The sequence below is a fragment of the Pleurodeles waltl genome, chromosome 12 (assembly GCF_031143425.1).
Source record: "Pleurodeles waltl isolate 20211129_DDA chromosome 12, aPleWal1.hap1.20221129, whole genome shotgun sequence".
Lineage (NCBI taxonomy): Eukaryota > Metazoa > Chordata > Amphibia > Caudata > Salamandridae > Pleurodeles > Pleurodeles waltl.
Window position 1 is genome coordinate 131574838 of NC_090451.1, and position 14960 is coordinate 131589797.

A 14960-nucleotide genomic window follows, 5' to 3' on the forward strand; every position below is an offset into this window, starting at 1 on the left:
CCTTTTTATTTTTTCTTCGTTTAGAGTCTTCTTTACTTACTTAAACTGACTTAAGATGCAACTCCTCAAGCCATTGGCTTCTTTAACTCCATAACTTTCAGCCATTGACATGAGACCTTGTCAGGCACATCCTTGATCACCTCACCATTTTGCTGTTTTCTTGCATCCTTCGGTGTCATGCAAGGGATACTGTTTTTAGGTGAAAGCCTACCTGGCAGCACAAATGCCTGTAAATGAACTGTGCAGATATTTCAGAATATGGAAATAACGAAGGAAGCATACTTTTTGGTAATTCAGAATGTGGTGGAAAGAAATATTTGAATGTTATCAAAACAAATCAGTACACCAGGTGATGTCATTTCCACTAATCATTTGTGTGTCTTATGCTTATATCAGTAAAACTGTATATCTGTGCAAATGTAATGGTTATTCAATTGAAAAATGGGTTCTGTAATGGCAGTGAGGTACCACACCATGCATACACCACTCTACTGTGCACCACTCCACACGGCGTAACTGAACTGTACTCTGTACCACTCCACACTGCATCTCTACACCCTACTAAAACACATGATTAAAAGGACACTCATTTACAACGCCGATAGCTCAAACTCTTGCAAATGCGAGACCTATTGCATTGCAAATGCTTGTTTCCCTATTGCTTCAAGTGTCTCTTGATATCATGCATTCCCTGCCTTTTCAGCCCACTTGAAAGGTGCCCATAAAAGACATGGGAGCCAATTGGGGAAATGTCCAGAGTGGCATTCCTGTGTGGAATCCCATTCTTAATAAGATGTCCGGCATGCCTACATGCATATGTATTAGGTGTTCGGAACAACAAATTGTACTGACTGGAAACTCCAACAGGTAAATTCAATGTGGGAAATGGCTACAGTTTGGCTTGGACACTTTCCATAACCCTAGTCTGAGCTCCAGCTCCCCCCACCAGCTAATATGCTACACTTACCTTCAACCTCCTTAGCCCCTCCTGCCACCACTGCCCATTTTTTATTTACTAGTGTACCTGGTTTCTACCTTCCTGAGCAGATGGTAAAAGTGTAAGTGAATATGCCAAGTCTCATGTAAAAGGGTAATACCATGCAGACCACTGCCTCGTAAATCCGGGTCCCATTCAATGGGGATTAACCAATTTATTGATGCTGGTGAGATATCAGTATATGGTACTGTAAATACTGGTGCAGAGTTTGCGCCCAACTAGTACTCATTAGCTAGAGTGGGCTACTTAAATTGGCTGAGGACAGAAAGGTTGTTATTAGATCACCACTTTTAAAAATACAAAACAGGGAGTTACTTCCATCAGAATGTAAGAGCCTGTGATATTGTACATTCATCTGCATAGCACTATTTCCTAATGCTTTGAACCCATTTATAACTTCAGGCACCATTTCAACAAACTGAGCAAAATGATATTCTGTCAACATGTTTGATCAGTGACCAATGCCTTAGCCCTTCAAAGCCAGTCCACTTTCCTGATCCCAGGTAATTCTTGCATAAAGTGTATTGTGGGTGCTGTAGTCCATGTTCTACTGTGATTTTCCTGCAACAGGTCTGTTTTGGGGTTAATTGGATGCACATTCGTAACTGCCTGAAACACAGAGTTTGCACTGCACAAGGGTAGCTGGTTTCAATTCACTGCACCTGATGAACCTTCATATTCTAGGTGAGTCCACTTTATAGGTATTTGGTTATGCAGCCACACCCATCCTGGTTTTCATTCTACACCCTTGAGCAAGAGCAGCTGCATGCTTGTTCATGACAGATTCGGCAATTCTAGTCCTATCTGCATAACAGAAAACTTGGCACAGGCCAGAGTACTCACACTTCTGAACTTGAATTAGAATGAATGCTTATGCAACCCATTTCTCAGTCCCACTGGACCAGAAGTACGAGTTCTGCACCAATTACCACACTCAGGAGTTTTCTGAAGAAATCCGTCAGCAGAAGATTACTGTGTAACTCGTAACCTAGGGGTACACTGATGTATAGCTCAGGTATGTGAAGCCTGAACATATAATCTATGTCTAGAGACATGCTTCCGGCGCCTAAAGAAAACTTCATGACCAGTTTCTCAGAGTGCATTGTAAGATCGGTGTAGAATTTGTTTTACAATATGCTTGTGTATTTTTCTCCTGGATGGCATCTACCCCTGGAGAAGAAATCAGCACTCCTTGTGTAGGAATTGCACCGTTGTGTCCTGCCCCTTCAAAGTATAGTTTGAAAGCAAAATGCTTGGGAAACCTTACACTGCTTTGGGAGACCCAACTTTAGTTTCACACAAGAATCAGTCTAATATTGGGCATAGTAGGTGATGAATGCAAAAGCTCAATTTTTATTCCACCCCTCCCACCCGCCCCCCAAGTATTAGCCCTTACTCCATTGGTTGACCCGATAGCACGCTCCCACTCCAAGCTTCGGTCTAGTCGCACCCCTAATCTGATAACTAGAGTCGTTTTAAGGTTGGAAGAAAGACAATTGCCCAGGTCCTCCCACCTTTGATTCCTCAGTTAAAATGATTGGGTTAGTCCTAGGAATCAGTTTTTTGCTCTGTCTCCCTCCTTTGCTCTTTTCCTCCCCTACAATTTTTTTCCGTAGCTCTCTTCCTCGCCGAAACTTCCCGCCTCCTTATTTCCGTTCCTCATTTATGCCTTGCTCACTCTTTATCGGTTATGAAGCTCACTTTAATTCACTCTTCCCTCCTGCTCCCTTCCTTGCCTCCTCACCTTTTCCTACTTAATCTTCTCTAACTCTTACGTCACTCATCACTAAACCCACTCCTTTCTCTCCTCACCTCCCGTGTTAACACCCCCCGACCCCAGAGACTACGTCTCACTTCAACCACCCTTCCCCACATTTATTTTTTGACTCAATTATTGGGCGTCGGGTCCCTCACCCACACTTTCCCAGCATTCTTCGACTCTGCCTCTCCATGTACCTCCTCCCATTTCTTCATTTGTACCTCACCTGGCTTTTAACACCGAGTTCACACCGGCCTCAACCTCCTCTCACTGACCTGTGCCTACCTCTGCATTTCTCACGCGTTCCGGCTCGCTCTCGCCTCTGTCACCCCACAATAGATAGGCCTTTAATGAGCTGAACTGGAGTTCTAGATTTAAAGCTTCTCTGAACATGATGTCCTAAAAATTCTCTTGCTGAGTGCCCCAAATAGCCTTAAGATGGCTATCGGGAACAGCACCTAACCGCAGGTACTTGGAGTGACTGGCACGGTGCACTATGCCAGACACCCTCACATTTACACAACTGCAGTGGGTTGGCAGTAACGGCACCCATCTTCAGCTCCGTTCTCTAGCACGCCGTTGCGCGCAGGGCTCCTAGTTAATGAAAATTACAAACAATAGTGTATAGCTCAAACACGTCACTGACTCCACACTGCCGCGCACGTGCCCAAACCCGTCGGTCTACTTACAGCTCCTGGCAGGAAGTCACGGCCGTAGTGATCGAGAAGGCGCTTTTCGCCCTGGCCCCGAGACCCTACCAGGGTGACAGAGACGGAGTCCAGGGTCTTTGCATGGAGGGACTTGCCCGTCACCACCTGTAGTTTGTAGTCAGCCATGTCTGAGAGCAGCTCTGCAGTACTGGGTCACGCGCGACGAATTCCTTGCTTTTGCAGAGCATGCAGCTGCTTTGGCGCAGCCCCCTATCCTCCCAAGGAGGAGGATAAGATCTCACAGGTAGCTGGGGGCGTGGCAACAAGTTAACAGGGAGAGACTTGCCGAAGGGTCTTCAAGGGCTCTAAGAGCCCATTGACTGCGGAGCCTTAAAAATTGTCGAACGTAAGCGGTGCAACAAACCTGTAAATGACACTTTTCAAAAAAGTGGCTCTCTTTAACATACGGAAGTGTTTCACCTTCGTAATATCCAATTATATCATCGCATTGAAAGAAATGCATTAAAAAAAAAAAAAAAAAAAAACTTTTAAAGCTCGAAATTGAGCTCATTCCTGCCACCCCCGCTCTGACAATTAGTTATCTAAGAGGAGAATCGGTGGTCATGTGCGCACTATGTGGCCTAGATTCATATTATACACGGAGCAACACTAATACATTAAACTAGCGGTAATTACAGCGCACACCCTGGGCTCACCGATAAGGTTTGGTGAAAATATTTTTCTCGGTTAACACCAGTGGATCAGCCAGTGAAGCCTCAATCGAGCCATTGATCCTTGGTTTTCTGATTTCATATTGCCAATTTCAAAGGGTAGATCTTTCTCAAAGTTTTATGCTTTGTTTTTAAATGTCACAGGAGCTTGGTTGGCAGGCAGAAGGTAGGACACTTTGGCTCAGTTTGAGGCCCTTTTGAGGACAACCACCCCCCCAATAAAAAATAACGAGCCAGAGGCGGGCCTCCAATGCAAGCTTTGGGTGCTTCAACTGGTTTTGAACTTTGATAGTAAAAGACCATGATATAATTGGATTTATTTTAGACATTGCTTCAGATCCCTCTCACGAGAGAGCACTTTAATTCGCCTCTTGAAGTGATTCTAAAACGAACCATTGTATTACCCGTGCAGACATCAGTCAACCCCCTTCTTCTAGATAGGATCCATCAGCAGCTTCATTCAGACATAAGCATCCCCATGACCTTTAAGGACTTCCCAGATCATACTTGCTAGGGAGTCTCAACATTCCTGACAGGACCTCAAGAAGGTTAATGTTTGTTTCATTAGTCCAAATTCAAGCCGACTTGAGATGGACTTGGGTAACCTGAGCAGCCTTTTAAAGATGTTACATTGACTGACCACCGATTCTCCTCTTAGATAACTGACTGGTCCAGATTGGCTGAGTAAAAGTGCTAGTCCAGATTCCGCTAGAACATCCAGACTACAAGACAGAAGACTAACGTTTCACAAGAGCATCTCAGTGGTTTGAACATACGTCACTGGCCCTCCCAGAAAAGAAAGATGTCCCTTTAGGCATAGGGCACACAGCGATCATTTTAATGCCACATGAATACCTGTGGCCCACACCCCGGTTACCTCACGCTAGGAAGCAAAAGGGATAATCAACTGCAGCATCTCAAATGGAGTACTCGAGAACCTATACTCCAGGGATACCTTACTCCTGGATATACTAACCAGGACAAAATCATACCCCATTAGATACCCACACCATGTTCTCTACTCCTCCACTAATGCTCACCATGCTGGCTCCGTTTCCTCCAGGAGATTAGTATTCCAGCTACCTGTGCAGAAAATAGAACCAATATGTATCCCTCCGGCTAAGGCAAAACATCTAGCTGGCTTAGTTTTTTAGTCTTAGTCTTTTACTTAACAGTGGATGATTTGTTGTCCTCCAAGTTGGAGCCCGCCCCCCCTTCTCCAACTACAGACTTATACCAATTCATGTAAAGTTCAGACACAGGATAAACTATACTCTTAAATCACTGTTTAGATAGTCTTCAACGTAACTAGGTGCAGGGCCAAAGGGCTGAGGTTTTCAATTTGATGTGGCACTGCACAGCAGTTGCCAGCTTCTGGGCAAAGCTACAACAGACCCACATTGAAATGCTTTGGTTCACGAGCCTGAGAACTCCACTCATAACCTTACTGGACGACAGAGTGAGGAAATTAAAACCATTGTGCTAAAGCTTGTGAAACGGAGTGGCTATACACTGGGACCGTGACACAAATTAAAGGCTATAGAAGGGATATTACACAATAATGAAACATTAGATAGGTACTGGGAATTGATGCCACTCCAATCTATGGTAAGGGAAGTTGCTTGGTGAAAGTGTGCAGAGGCAATCTCACATCCAGCCCACAGATAATTATAGGCAGCAGAATGTGATAAACGAGCAGAATCCATTTGTCAGGCACCCCAACTTATCCACATACTGCAATTTGTTTTGCTACGGTTCAGGACCAGCTTTGTCTTATTGTATTTGGACAGTGTTAGACCCAACAGCCTTAGGGTGGTCACCCCTAACATTTTGCCTGCCACCTCCACTTTTTAGATACGGTTTGAAAGTTTTAAGACTCTACACACTTAAGCAGTGGTTAAGTGCATATGCTTTCTCCTTTTAAAGATGGAGACATTGGGTATGATCCAATTGGATTATTTAATTTACTTATAATTCCCTAGTAAAGTGCACTATGGGCGCAGCACCTGTAGATTAACTGCTTCTAGTGGGCCTGCAGCAGTGGTTGTGCCACCTACTTAAGTAGCTCCTTAACCTTGTCTCAGGCCTGCCATTGCAAGGCATGTGTGTGCAGTTTCACTGCCAAGTCAACTTGGCATTTAAAATTATTTGCCAAGCCTAAATCTCCTTTTTCTACACACAAGTCACCCCTAAGGTAGGCCCTTGGTAATCCATAGGGCAGGATGCTGTGTAGACAGGAGGCAGGACATGTACCTGTGTAGTTTACATGTCCCGGTAGTGTAAAACTCTGGCCTGCTCCCCTCATAGGCCAACATTGGGGCTACCCTCATATAATGAGTGGTAGCTGCTGATCTGGAAGGAGTAACCAGGTCATATTTAGTATGGCCAGAATGGTGATATAAAATCGTGCTGACTGGTGAAGTTGGATTTAGTATTACTATTTTAGAAATGCCACTTTTAGGAAGTGAGCATTTCTCTGCACTTAAATCCTTCTGTGCCTTCCAATGGACGTCTGGTTGGGTTCAGTTGACAGCTCTTTGTGCATTCACTCACATCCCAAACACAGGATACTCCGCCTCACTTGCATACATCTGCATTTTGAATGGGTCTTCCTGGGCTAGGAGGGCCTGAGACTTGCATGTCAAAGGACAGTAGCCTACCCTCACACAAAGGGCTGCCACACCCCCTACTGGGACCCTGGCAGACAGGATTGAACTGAGAGGGGACCTTGTGCACTTCTAAGCCACTGTATGAAGTCTCCCCCACTTCAAAGGCACATTTGGGTATTTAAACAGGGTCTTTGACCCTACCAACAAAGACTTCTGGACAAGATACCACTGGAGAAGAATCCCTGAACCAGAACCTGCCAAGAAGCACTCCCTGGCTGCCAAAAGGACTCAACTGACTGCTTTGTGAAGGACTGCTGCTTTGCTGTTGCCCAGCTGCCTTGCTGCTCTCTGGCTGTGGTGAGGAGTGCTCTCAAAAGGGCTTGGATAGAACTTGTCTCCTGTTCCCTGAAGTCTCAAGACCAAAAAGACTTCATCCCTACAAGGACTCCTAGTGTGGCAAAAATCAACGCACAGCCTGCATCAAAGTGAAAAATTCACCACAAGCTGAACCAGAACGACACAGCCAGACTTCCAGAGAGGAATCGATGCAGCGCCTGCCATGCGGTAGAAACTTCCACACAACACCCACCGGATCGATGCAGCCCCTGTGACTTCATCCTGTCAGTGCTGGAAATCCACGCATCGTCCCAGAGGCATCCGAAAACCCCACAACCAGAGGAGGATCAAGACCGAGCACCAGAAAGACGCATAACCATCTCTGCGTGAAAACTAAATGCATCGCCATGTGCTGCCTGAGAAATTGATGCATACCTCCCTGTTTTCCATACATCTCTTTTGCGGTTCTTTGCAGAGATTTTGAACGCCAACCAGGTACTTATCAGATAAATAAGTATTTTTCTAAACACTGGTGTATTTTTGTGGTACTATACTGTATTATTGCATGATTTATTGCACAAATACTTTACACATTGCCCTCTAAATTAAGCCAGACTGCTCAGTGCCAAGCTACCAGAGGGTGGGCACAGGATCATTTGGTTTGTCTGTGACCTACCCTGACTAGAGTGCGGGTCCTTGCTTGGACAGGGGGTAACATGACTGCCAACCAAAGACCCCATTTCTAACAGACAGCATCTTTAGGGATCTCAAGAGACTGGAGCATCCCATCCAAAATCCTAATGCCATCTGCATGTTAGAAATGTATACAACTTGTTTTGGGGAATACTTGTGACTTGCGACAATGCTAAGCCCAAATCAGCAGAGTAGACAAAACAGCAAGGGTGCTATATAAGCATCCCTGCCTTAAGCCTGTGTTGCTGTAAATCCATTAGGATACTGAAGATCCATTTTCAAATATCATCCTTGCCCAAGTGCCTAGGTAGGGAGCCTCAATAGTATGCATCTATAAATGCAAAATATCCTCATTTTGCAGCTTATTCCATTTTGTACCTGGACCACAAAGTGTGGTTAGTAAAAACAAAAGATATGTATGGCGTTAGAGGGTTGAAAGCCTGTGTTGGAGTGGGATGTCCCCTGCATAGTATACAGATCTATTCCCCCTGCCCAGAGGGTCTGCCAGTGAATCTGGTATTCCAACTTATTTTGTTCCTGGCTTCATGCTAATATATGTTGTGCACACTGGTCTATGCCTGTCCCTAACAGAAGATCCAGCACCTGTCTTGTGATGTGTATGGACACACCCTCATAGTGGAGCTGCTACTATCCTTGTCCTAGTATTAGCGCCTATATATCAGTGGTAGCAGCTTACTGTGTTTTGCAAAGCTTTTTGACCGCACCTTTTGATCTACCAAATCAGTGTGGTTTTCTGACTCCTTGTGGAAAGTTCTACTTGTGTACACCAGAACTTTGTACATTGCAAGCCAACTTGAGTACGTGTACAGAATCATGTACTACATGTGTGGTTGCAAGACTTCTAAACTCCTGAACTATACAGCCAGTGGGATCCATTTTGGGTGCCTTTGGTTTAGCATGGCACAAGGCAGAGGATTAGAGCAGCTTGCCCAGTAAGTGGAAGATTTTTGCCTGCATTCCTCTGGCTGGGGACATGGAATGGAGATACAAGTTAAGTAGATTGAGCCTGGACTACCTTTAGAAATTCCAATTAAGACGGTTAGCAAAAGGCTGTTGATTAGTTTTTCCAAGCACTGCCATTTGGTAGAGAGTGCAGTCCCACCCTCCATCAGTACAGTGTTTCTCCCACCCCCCCCACACCCATGGAGAAATTTCTAGCTCAGGTCTGCCCTTTCGTCTGTCCCAGATTACTGCTTTGGAAAGGTTGATTGTCCTGTTTAGAAATCGCACTTCACTGTACTGTGGATACACAAGCTTGGAGACCACCCCAATGCTCCCTCTATTCGAGAGGCAACACTTTACACAAAGGCTGTGCTTGTAGAACAGCCCAAAAAAAGCCACTTGAAACAAGTGGCAACACAGTGTGATTCTGAAATGATTAGAGATCTGGGATTCACATTACATCTCAAGAAGATATGTATAACAGGGTGATACAAACAAGCCCACTTCCTTACAGTAGCAAGATCTTCTTGACAAAGAAAGAGGGTGCTCCGTTTCATGAGCAAGTTCCCTGGTCTCTTCACAGTTTATACCAGAAATGGCACCTGAAGACTACACAAAATAAAAAAACGTGGTCTGTGTATTAGTGCTGCCGTTAACATCAGAAGATAAACAAAGTCTCGCCAATGTAAGCAAAAATGGCCCAGGAGGCAGCAACTGCACATTGCCAACATGAACTTGATCATACTAGGATGCCACAAGTGTCCCTTGCCTTGGATATTGATCGGCACAGGAGAATGCAACTGCATATTGTTGTAAAATGGGTTATTGGTAAGGGCAGGTAGGTACCCACACTTCACAATAGGCCACTTACCTCCACTTAGGTCCAGTTAGGTATCAGTAAATTAAACCCAGCTCAACCCTTGGTAGCTTGGCAACAAGCGACAAGGCTTAATTTAGGAGACAGAGTGTAAAGCATTCAAATATCACAGAACAGTATTTAAATAAAAACATAGGAAATAGTTTAAAAAAATAATCAAAAACCAATTAATAAAAATATAATCTCTTTAAAATGACAAAAAGAATAAAATCGGATAAGGGGAACCAGAGATATGAATTTTTAAAAGAATTGTTTTTGTAGCACCTAGGAACAAAAAGCGCCAATCGTGTCATCTGGATGCACCTTGACCGGGCAAAGTCAAAGTTTAAGGCCGACCGCGTTGAGCCCTGCTCTGCTACAGCTTGCGGGAAGCCTCAGTCAAAAGTTTACCTTCAGACCTAGTCTCTTTTCTGAAGATTTTCTTCGGATTGGACTGGCAGGTCCGTCCCACTGACCTCCTGAAAGTCTTCACGGGATACGCTTTGTGGGAATCCTCGGTGGAGATTTTTACCTTCGGAATTAGTTGTTTTTCGAGGTGAAAATCCTTCGACTGGGGTAAACCTGGATCTTGAGCTGACGTCTTTGGAGCCCTCCTCGGATATGCTGGCTGGGAGGTCCCGGTCAACTTTTTACCTTCGGACTTAGTCTCTTTTTCTGAGATTTTCCTCAGCAGTACGAACCTGCAAATCAGGCCGGGTCGTGGTTGAGCAAGCCTGCTAGAGTTGGTCGGTCCCTCTATGGAGCTTTTTTTCCAAAAGTTCTCCAAACATCTGGGGCTTCTCCCAGATGTTTAAGGTTCTTTTGGGGTCCACAGCTCACCCCAAGGGTCAAGAAGCTCTGAGATGATCCTTGGGGTGTGGACTACAACTCCCAGAAGGCACCTGGTACAAACTCCTTTTTGGCCACTGGACAGTGGTCAGCTGGTCGCTTTCTTCAGGAGTTGTTGCAGGGGGTTCTGGTTAGCAATTTTTCACCTGTAGCAAACGGAGTCCCTCCTTGAACCAGTTGAAGCCAGGCAAAGTCCTTCTTCTGGTGAAGCCCAAGTGTGCAGCCCTTCTGAGTGCAGGTTCCAGGTGCAGGCCAGGGGTCCAGCAGGGCAGTCCTTATTTAGTTCTTCCTGGTAGGGATGTGGTAGTGAACTGAGGTGTGGGTGCAGGTCTTCCAGTTTTATCCTTGCTCCTGGGTGAAAAACAAAAGGGGGGCGGGGGGGTCCTGATTCTCCAATCAAGTGCAGGGTCTTCTCCCTGTGATGACCACTTCCTGGGAAGTGTGGCAAAAATCAATCCCAGGAGGCAACATTCTTCAAAAATCCATCATGGCTGAATCTGATTTTTAGCGGTTACATCTGGCTGAGCCCACCCACTGGTGTGGCTAAAAATCATAAACACACCCCTCTCCTGCCCTCTCCTAATCTAATCAAGGGGGCACCGAATTGTCTGGGGTTGCAGAATGTTGGGGTGTTGCTGGGTTGCTTCAAATGTCCTTCTCTGCCTTTGAAGACCAGTTTGGCAGCCCTCCCCTTCCTGCCTCACCATTTGCTGAGGGGAAATTTCCTCCCACAGGCACATCTTTGTGTGAAGCCAGGACACTTCACACTTTCAAGGCAGCCTGGCCAGGCTGCCATAGGCTGGCCAATCAGAGCACAGCAGCAAAAACACTGCAGGGCTGAAATTGGCAACTTTTTAGGTAAAGTTTAAAACTCTTTACCTGAGCAAGTTATATTAAATCCAACAACTGGACGTTGTAGGATTTATTATAACAATTAATTTGATGCCAAACTCTTGGTATCTGTCTTTAAGGGGACTTTTAAAATTAAAATAAAGTCTCCCCATTCTAGCCTATGAAGGCCATTCACTACAATGAGGGGAAAAACACATTTGGCTGTTTTTACCTCACCAGGGATTATAAAGCTATTTTATAAGGTCCCTGCGTATAGTTACATGGCACCCAGCCCTAGGGGCACACTTTAGGGGTGATATAAACTACCTTATTCTTACATAAGACTTTGTAACTACTTTTAATTCCAAAGTCGAATTTGCATATAACTTTAATTTAAAAGCAGCCAGCAAGGGAGGCCTGCCTTTAAAAGGACACTGGGCATCTCAGCAGTGCACCTAAGGGTGCACTACCTATGCTGTGGTCCCTAAACCTACATGTCCTACCATATACTAGGGACTTGTAGGTACGTTGACTTGGCCAATTATAATTAGCCTAATTTGTATACTGATTTTGCAGAGGGCACATGCCCTGGGACTGGTTAGCAATACCCAGGGCACCAGTAAGGAAAACACCAGCAAACAGTGGAAAATGGGGGCAAAAAGTTAAGGGGCCTCTGCAACCAGCCCTGTTTTCTCAGTCACTGAGCCTGATTGGCCTGTGAAACCACAACTGCTGGAGGATCTTGCAGAGGCCCCACACTAGCTGTGCTGCAATTATACCACAATTTTGGCAAGCCAGACAATGCTGCAAAAATTGAAGACAAGGGCTTAGCCACCTTACCACCTAATCTTTAAGAACTGGTTCGCAGGTATCGCGAGGCACGACAAACCAGAGAAAAAGGTCTGCAATACGCTCCTAAGAAGTTTAGCATGGAGACTGGAGACCTTCTTCCCAAGATTAGACAAAGGTACGAAGAACTGACGGAGTTGTGCTCCATGTCTCACTGTGCAAACTGATCTGCATTTTAGCCCAGTTATGCCACTGCCAACCAGTACGGGGCACTGTAGTTCCTAGTGTTAGGAATTAAGGGAGCAGATACTGGTGCTGGAGCAGACGGTCTGCGTTTAGCTACAGACAGGAGTCGGGGAGGTTAGGTTCAGGGTACAAGTCCAAAGTAAAAATGGAAAAAACAAATTGGGGAATAACCAAGTTAGGGAGTACACAAAAATAATGCTTAACATCACAGCATCACAGAATTGGCATGACCTCACAGGAAGCAACATCACAAGAAATTCAATCAGATCTTACCACACGTTTGCAAGCTTATCGTTTATCATGAGTACATTACAAGATCAAATGAGATTTTGCTTCACTTTTGTAACAAAAAAAGAAACCAACTCGGATGCAAAATGTGGGCCTCAAATTATTTTTAAAAACCTGACAAATTGGCGACAAGCGAAACATGGAATTGGTTGCAAAGTCTCCATTTTAAAGTCTTATGGGGTTAAAAGAAATCGGGGTAAATTGGTATTTGCGTAAATGTTGGGTTAGAACACCACACCTGACATTCTTACAGTACAAGCATCTCTTATATACAGGGATTGACTAGATCACTTCAAATACTTGAACCATGCCTTCTGTTTTAAAGTTGTGTGCCTTTATTTCCCCTTCCTTACAAAGGAGGCCTTGTGTCCTTAAATTCAGCTTTTTTTTTTTTTTACAGGCCAAGCTGGACTTGGATAAGACCCTTTGCCCTCGGTCTGCTTTGTTAGGGGCTGCAACGCGCAATGTGCAGGCACTGCTGAATGTGTCCCGGTGTCTGACATTACAATGGGACAAGTTCAGCATATTTTAGTGGGGCCCACTTCTGCATGGTGGACGGGGTCAAACGTGAAAATAGTGGGTGGATGCCCTATACCTGCAAGTTTCCCCCACCCCCCACTCGACTTATGCCAGATAAGTAGGTAGTTAAAGGAGACCTTATTCTAGCACGTCAGCCCCTCCTCTGCGGTGTACAATGAGGTGTCACCAGGCGGAAAAACAAAAGATGAAGGCACATGCCGATGTGTTGTCTGAGGCTATAGCAGATGCAAGGGAAATGCATTACTGTTTGATGAGTGAATAACCTTCAAGCGTCAAAAAAGCTAGCCAGACAATCTCCATGAAGTTAAGAGGTAATTACTAAAGATAAGGTGATACGTGCTTGTTTCTGGTACAGAAAATAGCATTGGTCAAAATACCTCTACCAATGAGAGCAGAGAACAGGGGTCCTCAACACTGACTGTGCTGAACACACTAAAGTGTGCTGGTAATTAAAGTAGACAAGCTCCAGGTTCGGACTGGAAAGGCAGGCACTCGGGCCATGGTCCGGTGTCCCAGTTGCAGCTGTCAGCCACTTTTTTGTGCAGCACAGTGGCCGATTTGGGGCACATTAATATATGCTGATTGAGCAAGTGGGCCTAAGGGGTGGCTTCACTGACAATTCAGGTGTGGTTCAGTGTAAACTAACCCTTGCACCCCAGGAGTACTGGCAACCTTTGGGTTTATTTTATTTCAGTGAAGTTAAGAAAATAAGTGTTAATTATCAGTATGTTCTTGAGAGATCTACAGCTAGACTGACAGCTGGGAGCATTCTTCTGCTGGGACTGATACTGCATCAAAATGGTCAAATGGAGAAGCAATTAACTCTCCCTCTCTGATTACGGATGCCCTATGCTACGTTTTTAATGGTTTTCTTTCTGCGCGTCTTCTAATGGTGACCTTGGGGACAGTCTGGAAGCCATAACAAAACTCCGGCGAGCTACCCAGATACAGGTACAGCATAGGAATTTAGTTTTCATGTTTTAAATCACATCCTTAATTACTTGGCCAATGCTCCTTGGAAATAATTCAGTTTCACTTGTTTGGCCATGCCTCTTGTAAAGAGCCACTTCATCCGTTTTATGCTAGTTTAATCAAGAACATTTTTCATGAAAAAAGGTGCAATTTGCAAATGAGGGTCACATTTTGTTGGGTGCCTGGGCCTATTTTTGATTTCATTCCAACCCAGACAAGAGCCTCATCTTAAAGGAGGTTGTAACTAACAGAAGTTCATTAACTATAACAAATACAACATAGTTGGCTATCACTCATTCTCCCCTGCTCACTGTAGGAGGTTGGCATGGTGTGTAGTGGTACCTACGGTACTTACACCAGGTCTAGTTATCTCTTATTAGTGAAATGACTGCAGTGTCTAGAAGCTAGGCTCTCTAGAGATAGCCATGGATGAGCAACCAAGGCTGATCTAGGGGACATGCAGAGCTCATTAAATATCACTGTTGTCACAGTATTCAAATACATATAAAGAAAATACTAATTGTTCCAAAAATAAAAAATAAAATTTACTTTGGAGACACAAATACCATAGAGACTATACTCCCTTAGGACGCAACACAAAACAGAAACAGGCATAACATTCGGAGAACTTTCGCAATTAGTGAAAATCACAACAGTTAGAAATGGGCCTGGGTGAGCACAAACCATATACTAAGAAAGTGGAAAGCGAAAGTCGGCCTACCACCTAGGCAAGTGGATTGTGTAGAGTGGTGCTGGGAGTACTAGAAAACCCCAAAAGGTAAGTACTAGAACCCACCATATTGACCAGGAAAGCTGGAGTAAACCGCAGTAAGATTCCTAGAACACACAGA

At 44.7% G+C, this 14960-nt stretch overlaps 1 protein-coding gene across 2 annotated transcripts in view; it reads right to left on the bottom strand.

The window, feature by feature from the left end:
• The window catches only part of LOC138267488 (hydroperoxide isomerase ALOXE3-like), a 261482-nt gene that overhangs the window by 147826 nt on the left and 98696 nt on the right, over positions 1 to 14960 (bottom strand). Inside the window, exon 1 of one of the 2 annotated variants that reach the window (XM_069216472.1) lies at positions 3446 to 3703. The exons of the other annotated variant lie outside the window; for it this stretch is intronic. Coding sequence (XP_069072573.1) covers positions 3446 to 3592 — 147 coding nt within the window. The 5' untranslated portion in view covers positions 3593 to 3703. Of the gene's footprint in view, positions 1 to 3445; positions 3704 to 14960 lie in introns of those variants that run through there. 2 annotated transcript variants of the gene reach the window in all.